The following is a 13650-nucleotide window of genomic DNA, read 5'->3' as shown; positions in this document are numbered from 1 at the left end:
CATGAATTTATGTCTCTGCATTTATCAGTGCACGATTTAAAACAGTTATTGGATAGGTATCAAAGATTTCAATCAAATATACATTTTCCTGTGAAATGTAAGTTCTATTCAGTCAAGCCCAGCTATTTGTACCCTGAGGAACAATATATATATTCTGTCAGAGACCCTACTACTGAATTCACATCTATAATTCCAAAAATGTCTTCAGAAATCTGAATCTTATTTCCCTTTCATGTCTTCCTGATTCACATCTTTCATACCAAATATTTCCAAAAATTTCTTCAGAAATCTGAATCTTATTTCCCTTCCATGTCCTCCTGATTCACCTTCACTACTGCAAATCAAGTTCCAGTCCCCACTTATAACTAACACTCCCCGCTGAAAGCAGATCATCTCAAAAATTTCACACGCCCCAAAATAGTTTTTTGATGGAATATACATGCTAGCATAATCCTCCTTCCTTGCCAACACTCCCTTACTCCCATAAATCTATAATTAGTGTCTGCCCCCCACCATGCACTCTGAATTTCTTAATCTACTTACTCTGTCCTTTTTGTCTGCACCTGTAAAGCCATTTATGTTCGAAGATGATACAGATAGCATAGACACTATGAAAAAGCTATTGCCCATTTAATAAAAAGTGCATTTCCAACCTTTGCATTATAAATCACACACTAACGTTTGGCAAGCAGAAGTTTTATATGGTTGTTTCTTATCTACATTTGAACCTGTCATTTTTAAGACTTTTTTTAAATGAAAAATACTCAAAAACTAAATATATTTTCAGAACATTTCCACATCCTCTTAACTTGCAGGAAGCTTATAAAACAATGTGCATCTTCAAAAAATGAAGTTTAACCCTCCAGGCATAACTACACCAAACATCGAAAGCAGTACCCACAGACAAAAGCTTAAGGTTATCCTACAGAAAACTCATCTCCATGTAAAGTAGTCAAAAACAAGACATAAAAAACAGCTTAGTACTTAGAACTTAGTATTTTCATGACTCATTAACTTATTTTTTCAAGAGTATTAGAGGTAAGAAAATACCTCATCTAATTGCTTCCAACAAATTCTGTACATACTGCGCAAGTTTTTTTTTTTTTTTTTGCAATTGCTGAAAATTTAAGTATGCATCTGTACCATAACTTCCTATCTAAATTTATGTTTAAACTGTATAAATTTTCAACTGTTGAAACCTTATGTTGGTATCTGTATAATAACCTTTACCTAAATAGTTGTACTAATGTAACTTCTTGGAGCTCATCTTCCAGGCACTCTACTGAAAATGGACATGCATCCAGTTAGACCATTCCGGTCAACAAATGTAAAATAAATAAATTAAAGTATTAAAAAAATAAATTACTTGTCTATAGCTTAAACCAAGGGCATTAATCTAAACATCTACTCTTGTAAAATAACACATTTTAATTATACATATAATATCAATCACTGTACTTTTTACACCCCACCCCAGCAGCCCAAGATCACAGCATATTAAACCTTGCTTCTGTCTAGCCTCTCTTTTCATATTGTAAATCTGTAATTCTTACAGCTAAAAAAGTACTAGTTTACTTTAACACATACAATAGTCACTGAAAAGACCCTCCACATTTAAAACGAGTGATACGCACCATACATAACCACTTCAATACATACCCTGCAGTTTATTTCACTAAATATTTTATACAAATAATTTAGTGTTTATTTCTTTCACTGCCCTCTAAACATTAATGATAAAGTGAGGTATATGCTTTACAGATCACCCACAAGTTAAACAAAGTCAGCAAAATGTATTTATTTTACATTTGTTAACCGGGATGGTCCGACTGGACACAGGTCCATTTTCAGCGGAAGACCAGGGAGAAAAGCTCCACAGTAAGTAAAATTTTACACAATATGTTAATACAGTATACAGCAGAATACATAAGACCTATATATACAGGAAAAAATAGTTACACGTGGTTAATAACAGAGTAAGTATATAAATTCAATCAGCATTAAGAGAAGACCTAGACTGTAATATATATTACAGCAGGTATATTAGGAAGTGAGGTATACAAGTGGAATAATTTAAGGACTTGTGTAATACATGGGCATAGCCACTTATTCTTTAAGTGTGCTCTAAGTGAGTTTTTTAAAGTAAGAGGAGGTAGGGTCAGAAATCAGAACAGGAGGGAGATTATTCCTGCAGTACTGTTAGCCCTAGGAGATACAGAGGAGGGGTTTGTCGGAAGATAGGAGAGGACGATTTGTATTATAGTGGGCGAGAAGTTGGCCTTGTGCAGGTTTTTTTTCTGGATGTGTTACCACATTGTAGGCAATGACTAATTGGTGATAGGTGGGGAAGTTCCAGCCATTGCAATTCCCAAGTCTAGTCTCTCCCAGTCACTTTCTTGTAAAGCCATATTTCACATTTGTTCACCGATTTCATTGCTGCTGGTCATCCTGTTCACCCCCATCTCCCAACACCAGAATCTGATTCAAGTCCAATGTACTCCTGATTCTTCAAGTAAACTCTGGTGCTTTTTTCTGACTCTCAAGCATTTTCCTTTAGAACACTAGAATGTTTCACCAGCAAAGTCTCATTATGAGCTTCACTATCAGAAGAATGAAAAAGCTGAATTACTTTTTGTTGAATAGTTTTCCCCCTTAACCTGTTTTGCATCTAAATATGTATTTGATTCTCCAGAAGAAAAACAAACGAAGACAGCTGGATAGAACAACTTGGATCCAATATCAGTTTCTTGACGTTCCTTGATTGCTTGAATAAATTTGCCGCTCTTCTACCTGGAGTAAAGTGAATAATTACTTCTCACACTCTGCTATCCATTTCCAATTTTTAATACTTTTCCCTCCTGCCACAGCTTTGTCACAATCAACTTTTTCTACTGGTATGACAGCAGACAAGAACTAGTTTAGTAAAGATGCATTCTCATGGTCAGGTTTGGAGCAAACTCTTGACATACCCTTTCCATTAACAAATCCTGCTGTGAAATACCACTCCAATTACTTATTTGTGGTTTCATAAAATTAATACACATTCTGTTCCTCCCAGGCTTCTTTGGTGTAGCAGAAAATCTTAGGCTTTCTCTGCACATGCTGTCCAACAGCTCTTCTTCAGAAACCTCATGCTCAGTCTTTTCTTCATTTCCACTTCTGATTTTTGCACTTTTAGCAGTTCATTTGACTAGCTAAAAAAATCCACAACCTGAAGAAATACAGATTAAAACACAAATGGAAGGCAAAAGGAAAAACTGCTGCAGATAAAATTTAGAAGAACTTGTTTTAAAATAAAAACTTGTTTAAAACCAAGAGGAGTGCTTTTGTTCACAAAATACATGAACTTCATTAGATAAACACTACTGAAAGTACACACACATTTTAAAGCTATTCAAGGAATTTCAGTGTAAACACTGAAGTCTACTGACAAAATCTGCAAACAAGGAATAAAAAAATATAACAACTTTTACATAATAGAACAAAAATGCGTGCCCCATAAAATCAGAAAAATGAACTATGTAAAATAAACCCTGTATTTAGGTCTCATATTTCCAATGCTTTTAACTTAAGCAAATATGTTACTGAAACATTTTCAATGAGTCCAGGCCAATTATTGGCATTCAAACAGCAACTGCCAATATAATTCACGTTTGTCTAGTAAAAAGGACCATGCACTTTCATTATTCTTAGAATGCATTTGTTCCAAAACACGAAATTTGAACGTGTGGTGTGGGTAACATTGTGTGTTTGTAGAGGGAAATGGTCTCTATTCATTTTGATTTCATATAAAATGTTTATATTCTGTCCCTCAGTCTCCTCTCTGTTTTTCCTATGTAAAAACAGGGGCAGAATATACATAGTGCACAATATACCACCTTTTGTTGTATAACAATTGAACCTGTTCCTTATAGCAACCATCTGGTCGTTCAAAGCAATTTCATGGCACACCACAACACTGGGGCAGTAGGGGCAACAACCACACTTGCATCCCCATAAAAATTCAAAATGTTGCTTATGTTGGTGTTTGGACCAACTGTTCTAATATTGTTTTCAAATTCCTGCCCATTTTGAACACTACTCGTGGACATGACAACCACATAATCCCAAAATAGCATTCACATGCAAGACAGGGCAATTATTTTCCAGAAAGATTTTATGGCGAGACCTTCAGTAGAATTTTGTAATCAGGATTCCTGGAGATCTCTGTGTTCATGGTCTCAGCCATGGGTGGCATTGATGTGACAAGTTCTTCCAGATTTTATCAGCAGCAGTTTCCTTGAGCCTTCCATTTTTAATTTGAATAGCTACTTAAAGCTTTCTTCCATTTTCCAGTCTTGAGTTAACTTAGTCCTCCAATGTTTCATTTAAAATTTTAAATCACCAGAGTACATTTAATTTATTTTTCCTCTAACTTACTGGAAGCCATCTCTTGTACTAAAGCTGAAGCTTGACCTCCTTTTTACTGAACACCTGTAGGATTCTTCCCAGACAGCATTTTCTCTTCACCTTTTCCGGTTCTCTAAACTTCTTCTTTGTCTGGCATACAGGAAGCTTACTTACTTGCCAGTAATGAAATTTTACCCAAAATGACAAATTCAATGGCATTTTTTTTTTCAGTTTCTGCTTTCACACTGAGGAAGAGTTGAAATTAAACGGTTGATCAGTGAGCAACCATACTGAAGTCCCTCAAAAAGAGGTCTTTATTTGACAGAGACTTAGGCTGCTGACATCCAGAATTGGACGGAGGTCCTTTTTGAGCCAGAAAATAAAAATCTTGAATAGATTCCTAACCTTCTCTGGTCTGGTGGGAACTCACTGGATATCCCCCCAAGAGAGCATGGAATTTTTTTTCCTGTTTTCCTTGAGAGAGTGGAACATCTGGGAGTGGCAGAAACTTACAGGGAGGGCGGGAGGTAGGGAAAGGGTACCAAATAACTTTTGAAAACTATCCCTCTCAGCCACTTGTCTTGCATGATGCACACATTCATACAGCTGAGGGAAGATAAACAGCCCCCCCCCCCCTGACTGCCTCCAGAGGGCAGCAGGAGTTGGGCAAGCCTACAGGAAAGCTAGTATTGCTTTCCCAAAGAGGGACCCAGAAATCGTTAGCTTTGCATACCTCCTCTCTCTTGGTTAGCATCCATGGAAGGTGCTGCCTCAGTTACACTCATCCCCATCAGAGAAAGCATCAACTAGCAGTTATTTAGGGTTTTGAAGCCAAAAGGACTTGGACCACCCCCCTAATTCCTACTACAGGATGTTTGAGGGACTTCAAATTTGACACCTGTAGCAGAAGCCTTATCCTCTTGCTCAGACCTGAAGGTTCCATCTTTCTCACTAGGCGCAATCAAGAATGAACCACTGTAAGGAGTATTGATGAAAGATACACTGAAATGGTGCACAAAACCACAAGTAATTAAGCCCACTGCTCTGGCCACTCCCATGGCTGCATTATGTAACAGCGGGAAGAAGATATTTGGAATATTCAACAAGGTATTTGGAGGAGCCTCAATCTTTTCCCTTGACTCTCCCATGGGTGGCTTTCACCAACACTATAAAACCTTTTATGTTATATCCCCAAATCTCTTCTGAAGCAATTCATTTCCGTCTCATAGTTCAATCCTCCCATGTCAAAGGTACAAGGGGCATAGGCAAATTCTACCATCCTATCCAATGATCTTAACCTTCTCTTTAGGCGGATGGCCAGCAGCAGTATCAAAGAGCTCTATTTTGGTATATACACACACATACATACAAGTTGGGTGTGCGATGGAGGAGAAAGAAAAATTTTGGAGCGAGTTGGATGAAGTGGTGATGACTGCAATCAAGGGTGAGAGACTGGTGATGTGATTGGAGCAGATTTCAATGGGCATATTGGTGAAGGGAAAAGTGGGGATGTGATGGGTATGTATGGTGTTAAGCAAAGGAATACAGAAGGTCAGATGGTAGTGGATTTTGTGAAAAGGATGGACATGGCTGTGTTGAATACGTATTTTAACAAGAGGGAGGAGCATAGGGTGACATACAAGAGTGGGGGAAGACGCACAAAGGTGGATTATATCTTATGTAGAAGGGCCAGTCTGAAGGAGATTGGAGACTGTAAAGTCATGGCAGGGGAAAGTGTATTTAGGCAGCATAGGATGGTGGTTTGTAGGATGACACTGGTGATCAAGAAGAGGCGGTTGAGTGTGAGGGCAGCACCAAAGATCAAATGGTGTAAATTGAAAAATGGTAATTGTGAAGTGATGTTCAGGGAAGAGTTAAGACAGGCACTGGGTGGCAGTGAAGAGTTACCAAATAGCGGAGTTACTACAGCAGAGCTAGTAAGAGAGATGGCTAGAAAGGTGCTTGGTGTGACATCTGGAAAGAGGAAGGAGGACAAGGAGACCTGGTGGTGGAATGAAGTACAGGAGAGTATACAGAGAAAGAGGTTGGCGAAGAAGAAGTGGGATTGTCAGAGAGATGAAGAAAGTAGACAAGAGTATAAGGAGAGGAGGTGCAAGGCAAAGAGAGAGGTGGCTAAGGATAAAGCGTATGACGAGTTGTATAAAAGGTTGGACATTAAGGAGGGAGAAAAGGACCTGTACCAATTGGCTAGAGACACGGACCAAGCTAGTAAAGATGTGCAGCAGGTAACGGTGATAAAGGATAATGAGGGAAAAGCACTCACAAGTGAGGAGAGTGTGTTGAACAGATGGAAAGAGTACTTTGAGGGGCTGATGAATGAAGAGAATGAGAGGGAGAGAAGGTTGGATGATGTGCAGATAGTGAATCATGAACTGCAGTGGATTAGCAAGGAGGAAGTAAGGATAGCTATGAAGAGGATGAAGAACGGAAAGGCTGTTGCTCCAGATGACATACCTGTGGAAGCATGGAGGTGAAATGGAAGTGGAGTTTTTAACTAGATTGTTCAATGAAATCTTGGAAAGTGAGAGGATGCCTGAGGAATGGCGAATACGTGATTTGGTACCGATTTTTGAGAATAAGGGTGATGTGCAGAGCTATAGTAACTACAGAGGGATTAAATTGATTAGTCACAGCATGAAGTTATGCGAAAGAGTAGTGGAAGCTAGGTTAAGAAGGGAGGTGATGATTAGTGATCAGCAGTATGGTTTCATGCCAGGAAAGAGCACTACAGATTTGATGTTTGCTTTGAGAGTGTTGATGGAGAAGTACAGAGAATGTCAGAAGGAGTTGCATTGTGTCTTTGTGGATTTAGAGAAAGCATATGACAGGGTGCCTAGAGAGGAGTTGTGGTATTGTATGAGGAAGTCAGGAGTGTCAGATAAGTATGTACGAGTGGTACAGGATATGTACAAAGGTGAGGTCCGCGGTGGGAGTGACGGATGCGTTTAAGGTGGAGGTGGGATTACATCAAGGTTCAGCTCTGAGCCCTTTCTTATTTGTAATGGTGATGGACAAGTTGACAGACGAGATCAGACAGGAGTCCCCTTGGACTATGACGTTTGCAGATGACATTGTGATCTGCAGTGAGAGTAGGGAACAGGTGGAGACGACGCTGGAGAGGTGGAGATATGCTCTAGAGAGAAGAGGAATGAAGGTCAGCAGGACTAAGACAGAATGTGTGTGTGTGAATGAGAGGAAGGATACAGGAATGGTGAGGATGCAGGGAGTAGAGGTGGCAAAGGTGGACAAGTTTAAATACTTGGGATCAACAGTTCAGAGTAATGAAGAGTGTGGAAGAGAGGTGAAGAAGAGAGTACAGGCAGGATGGAGTGGGTGGAGAAGAGTGTCAGAGGAGTGATTTGTGAAAGACGAGTACCAGTAAGAGTGAAAGGGAAGGTCTGCAAGAGGGTAGTGAGACCAGCTATGTTCTATGGGTTGGAGACAGTGGCATTGACAAAAAGGCAGGAGTCAGAGCTTGACGTGGCAGAGTTGAAGATGTTAAGAACTGCAATGGGTGGGACGAGGATGGACAAGATTAGGCATAAGTATATTAGGAGGGTCAGCCCAGGTTGGAAGGTTTGGAGACAAAGCCAGAGAGGCAAGATTATGTTGGTTTGGACATGTGCTGAGGAGGGATGCAGAGGATATTGCAAAAAAGATGCTAAGGATGAAGCTGCCAGGAAACAGGAAAGGAGGAAGGCCTAAGATACGGTTTATGGATGTGGTGAGAGAGGACATGCAGGTAGTTGATGTGACAGAGCAAGATGCAGAGGACAGGAAGAAATGGAAACAGTTGATCTGCTGTGGCGATCCCTGACTGGAGCAGCTGAAAGAAGTTTACACACACACACACACACACACACACACACACACACATATATACACACACACACACACATATACACACACACACACACACACACACACACACACACATACACACACACACACACACACACACACACACACACACACACACACACACACATACACACACACACACACACACATACACACACACACATACACACACACATACACACACACATACACACACACATACACACACACACACACGTTCTGTTTATTGCGGTGACAAGGTTTAGGTCCCTAGAGCATGTAGCTCAGAGGGATTGGGATTTCTTTAAGTGGAGCATGTCCAACAGCTCTGGGTTTGACATAGCTTTGTATGTTAGGCAGAAACCGCCTCAGAGTAGGCGATATGCGGTAGAGTAAAGCTGGAGTTTTTTTTAGACTGTCTGCGCAGTGCATCTGTTTGAGGCTGGTAATCCTCTTTGTGAGGTATTTCTGTGGCCTTTCCAGTTGTTGTAGAGGTCTTGTGAGGTACATACCAAAAGGGGCGTTGCACTCTATAATGGGTCTGATGAGTAGAGGGGAACAATGACCTCTTTTCCTGGATGAGAAACCTTTTGTGATTAGGTGTGCCACGTAGAAGGATTTCCTGACTACTGTGGCAATATGATTATCAAAGGGGAGACTATTGTCCACCGGTGTCCCAAGATCTCTCATCACACTTTCGGTGCTAAGTAGACTACTGCCTATGTGGTAGTTCATGGGTACAGAGTTTTTACCAAAAGAGATGGCAATGCACTTTTTGGCACTGAGATTGAGGCCATGGCTTTGACACCAGGCATCTGCGTCTCAGTGAGACCCTTTTGTAGGATGTCCACATCATTAGGAGATTTGATTATGGCTCCTAGTTTGTAGTCATCTGCAAACTTTGTTAGCCAAAGACCTTCTGTGTTTGGTATCTACTTCTCTGAAGTACAGGCTAACAGGAGAGGACCTAGGACTGAACCCTGTGGTACTCCACTTGTCACTGGTCTGAAATTGGATTTAGAGAGTCTGCCACTTTCACAGTGTGGGTTTGGTCAGTGAGCCAGTTGGCAACCCATCTTTTGATATAGGGATTTATACCTAGTTTAGTGAGTTTGTCTATAATTCCAGAGTGAGGGATGGTGTCGAAAGCCTTGGCGAGATCTAGATAGGCTGTGTGTACCACCTTAGTCTCATCTACAGCTTTGGTGACCACTTCAAAGAAGTCTATCAGGTTTAGGAGACATGATCTGCCTTTTACAAACCCAAACTGGGTAGGGTCCAGAGTTTGGAGATTCCCAATGTCATTGTTTACAAGTTCCATGATGATACGCTCCATAGCCTTGCAGACCAGGCTCGTCAGGCTAATGGGGTGGTAGTTCCCGGGGTCCGTGGTGGCTCCCCCTTTGTGTAGTGGGATAACTGTTGCTGTGCACCATTCAGTGGGCACAAAGCATGAGGTGAGGCTATGATTGAACATGGTAGTTTTTTTTTACCTGTGCAGCCGTGATTACAGGTACTTTGCATTCTTCTGGTATATAGAGATGGGCCCTTTAGAGGATGAGAGGGGGAAAGTTAGCACTGAACCTATCTGCCAGGATGTTGGCAATATTAGTTGGTTCTGTATATTTAGTGCCATTGTGCTGTAACTCAGAGCAGATCTGAGTGTTGCCATTGAGATTCTGGACATAGCTATAGAATGCTTTGTGGTTGTCTTTAGAATCGGTGGCGATTTTGTTTTCATAACTAGCTTTGGAGGATTTTATGAGGGATCTCAGCTTCTTACTGAGGCTGACCATGGAGTTCCTCCAATCATGGGATTTTACTCTTTTTTGCTACAGTTTCTTTCTTCTGTTGTAGAGTTAGTTTATAGCAGGGGACCACCAGATTGGCTTCCTTTTTTTGGAGGATAGCATCTTGGTTCCGTTAGGGATTGCACGATCCATGCACTCGTGTAAGTGCTTTTAAAGTACAATTGTATAAAATTCAGCAGTCGTCTCCCTATTGTCCATCAGCATGGGAGTCGTGAAGTTTGCCACACACACATATGTGTATATATATATATATATATATATATATATATATATATATATATATATATATATATATATATATATATATACATACATACATACACGCATTACACACGCACTTTGCATCACGCACACTAGATTACACACTATCTCACACACACACACTCACTATCTCACTCACACTATCACACACACACACACACACACACACTATCTCACTATCTCACACACACACACACACACACACACACACACACACACACACACACACACACACACACACACACACACACACACACACACACACACACACACACACACACACACACACACACACACACTATTTTTTCTGGATATATAAAAGAAAAAACAAAACTAACATATTCCATGTATCCACGCAGCCATGGTGATAGCACTCACAGAATACATTTCTTAGTGACTAGCATTGCAATCAGTGAAAAACTGGGGACAGTTGACAAATTCTTGTAGAACCAATTCCTGAATGGCACTTTCTGGTAAATGGACACACTCAATTTCAGCCTAAACTGCCAGCATTCTAGACTACAGTAATTGATACATTACAGCCTTTGTACTTCTGAATGCAAAATAAAGTCCCCAGTTATCCAATCTGGGGAAAAAATTGGTATTTTCTATCCTAGGCACAATATCCTCCCCAGCTTTCTTCTTGCACTAAACTAAGAACACGTCATCTTGCAAAGCTGAAACAAAATGTCCTAAAAAGGAAGGCAGAACAGGCTGAAATATTCATATTACTTTTGGTTCAGTCTCTAAAAATGACTGAAGCATGACATGAAGAGCATTTAAATAGCTTCCCCTCACACACACACACACCAATTTACCTCCCCTTAGTAATTTGCCTAGTTAAATAACCACGGAGCACTCTCAAAGATGAGTTACTTTCTTATGCAAGATTTAAAAACCTTAAGTAACGTCAATCAGTGCACAGTGGATGATATTTGCACCAATCCCACTTTCTCTGTTAATAGCTCCCCAATGCCTGCCAAATGTCAGCTCTCCTGTAATTGACTGGCTCATTCTTACCCCCAGTGGAGCAGGAACTGATTGTAGAAGGCCACACTTCAGGCATCCAGAGGTTTTTAGTCCTAACCCATTCTCTATTAGAGAATACATGCATCAGCTAGACACAGATACTCACGCCTGCCACCCTTTTCTATATGGAATATGTTCTCACAAATGCTCCCAAGAAGGCTACCATACACCATGCAAACATGGTTTGGCGGAGACAAGCAGTGGTTCCCGGTCAATACTCTACAGTGTGCAAATCTGCCTCAGTCTCTCGTTCTAGTATACAAGGACTGCAGCAGGCCAGACTGCCTCCCTACCCCAGCTTGACGTTTTGGCTTTAGCCACTCACTCCTATGGATCCTTGGGTCATCTGAATCACAGTCAAGGCTTCATCACTCTATGTCATGAAGATATGTTAAACAGTAAAAAAAACACCAAACAAAAAAAAACTTTTTTGGATGCATTTGAAGTGATCAATTTGGAGAAACAGCTCCAGAAATGCAAGATGCTGCTTCATACTTACTCCCATTGGCAACCTGTCCATCATCTTCACCATCTTCCCTTCCCCCAGGAGACTGCGGTGGAGGAAGAGGAGGAAAGGTTTCATCATCTGAGTGCTCATCATCAGGGACACCAAACACATAATCTTCCACTGGATCACTCATCTTTAGTTTTGTCTTTCTGAAATGAGAAAATGTATGCAAGCCATAATGTATACTCAAAAATGCACAGGTTTTCCATTTGGTGACTAAAACTAGTTTAATGTTTCAACCAGTCTGAGGTAGTGAGCAGAAAATACACAATGAAACAAGACTAAAACCTTAACACCCATACACAGTATTTAGAAACTATGGATAAAAAAAAAAAAAAAAAAAAAGACCACCACCTCTGTTTTGACTGATCAAGTTATACATGGAGAAGATGAAAAGCAGAACAAAGCCACCCCCAAGCAACCCTCACATATGGGGCTTGAGGACAGCCACCACACACCTCCTGAAACTATATATACCAACTTCACATGCACAGGAAAAAGCAAAAGCAGATAATTCTCCAAAAAAAGGCATCACTGCTGGCACATACCTAAAAATTCACCACCAGTCAAATTCACCACCAGTCCAGTTTCTAATGAAAACAATGATCAGGGAGTTGGACTTCACCAAGGTGAATGCTACCAGCTGGCACCGCATCCAAATGAAGCTCAAAGAGATGTAGGAAAGGCACCTTGAACAAAACAGATAAAATATCAAATTTTGAAAAAAAAAAAAAAAACTCCATAAGTTTCACAAAAACACAGTCATGGGGGTTTTTTTTTTTAGATTACCAGACTAAATGGATCACAGATGACATTTTCGACCATGACATTCTTAACAGTTACAATCACCATTTTTGAATGAAAAATGTCAGTTACAACCAGCAGAAAGGGGTAAATGGCAACACAAAAGAGCCAGGCAAAACCTTAATTCTTACACAACTGAATAAAAACATTTCAAAAATTCAGCTTTTGCAAGATGTAGCACTTTATTCCACTATGAACACATGTACAGAGGACCATATACTCCAGTTTTCTGGCTTCAAACTGCAGTCACAGTATGATTAAGTACCAGAGGTTTGTATCATCCTACCTAACTCATCCTTTACTCTCTTTAACCCCTCTATTATCCTCCCCTCACTATTAAAGCCAACTTGTAAACACTAAGCAATTATGTTGCAGTGCATATACCAAATCCCACTTATCTTTGACATCTTTCTGCCTAGTGGCATGTTATCTTTACTTCTACTGTTATAAAAATTTGCTTACTTTTATCTGATTCTACTATTCTCATGGCATTTTTACATAATTTTTGGTACTCATTGCTTAACGAGTATGGCAGCATTTTAGATGTTACCATTTTATTGTATACTAAACGCTTTCTTCAACTTACTGTACAATGCTTTTTCTTGTCTTACTGTGGAGCTTTTCTCCCCAGACCTCTGCTGAAAAAGGGCTTCTGCTCAGTCAGACCATCCCAGTCAACTAATGTCAAATACACAAACAGAAAAAAACCAGCTAACAAACAAGCTATTTATTATTTTGAATTTGTTAGCCAGGGTAGAGCACTGATGCCATCTGGAAACGTCAGTCTCAGCACGGGGAAAGCACAATAGATACATCACATTATAGTTGGCTTGAGGGCATAAAGGCGATAGACAAATGACATACAGAGCAACTGAAAAAGAAAGAGGCAATATATACAAGCATGAAATACAGAGTGGCATCAGTTGGTATGCCGCGGTGGTACAGCAGTAGCGTTGTTACCTCACAGCAAGAGGTTCTCCCGTTCGA

The 13650-nt window shown here is 40.3% G+C and overlaps 1 protein-coding gene across 2 annotated transcripts in view; it reads right to left on the bottom strand.

Moving 5' to 3' along the window:
• The window catches only part of TIPIN (TIMELESS interacting protein), a 759992-nt gene that overhangs the window by 702979 nt on the left and 43363 nt on the right, over positions 1-13650 (bottom strand). For both annotated transcript variants that reach the window (XM_044077863.1, XM_044077864.1), the window contains exons 2-3: positions 12408-12548; positions 11851-12008 (exon numbers count right to left, since the gene is read on the bottom strand). In XM_044077863.1, coding sequence (XP_043933798.1) covers positions 11851-11992 — 142 coding nt within the window. In that variant the 5' untranslated portion in view covers positions 11993-12008; positions 12408-12548. The remainder of the gene's footprint in view (positions 1-11850; positions 12009-12407; positions 12549-13650) is intronic.

This window comes from Protopterus annectens, chromosome 7.part0 (assembly GCF_019279795.1).
Source record: "Protopterus annectens isolate FY-2018-M chromosome 7.part0, PAN1.0, whole genome shotgun sequence".
NCBI lineage: Eukaryota > Metazoa > Chordata > Ceratodontiformes > Protopteridae > Protopterus > Protopterus annectens.
The sequence above is the reverse complement of the archived record's forward strand: the minus strand, read 5'-3'. Positions and strand labels throughout refer to the sequence as shown.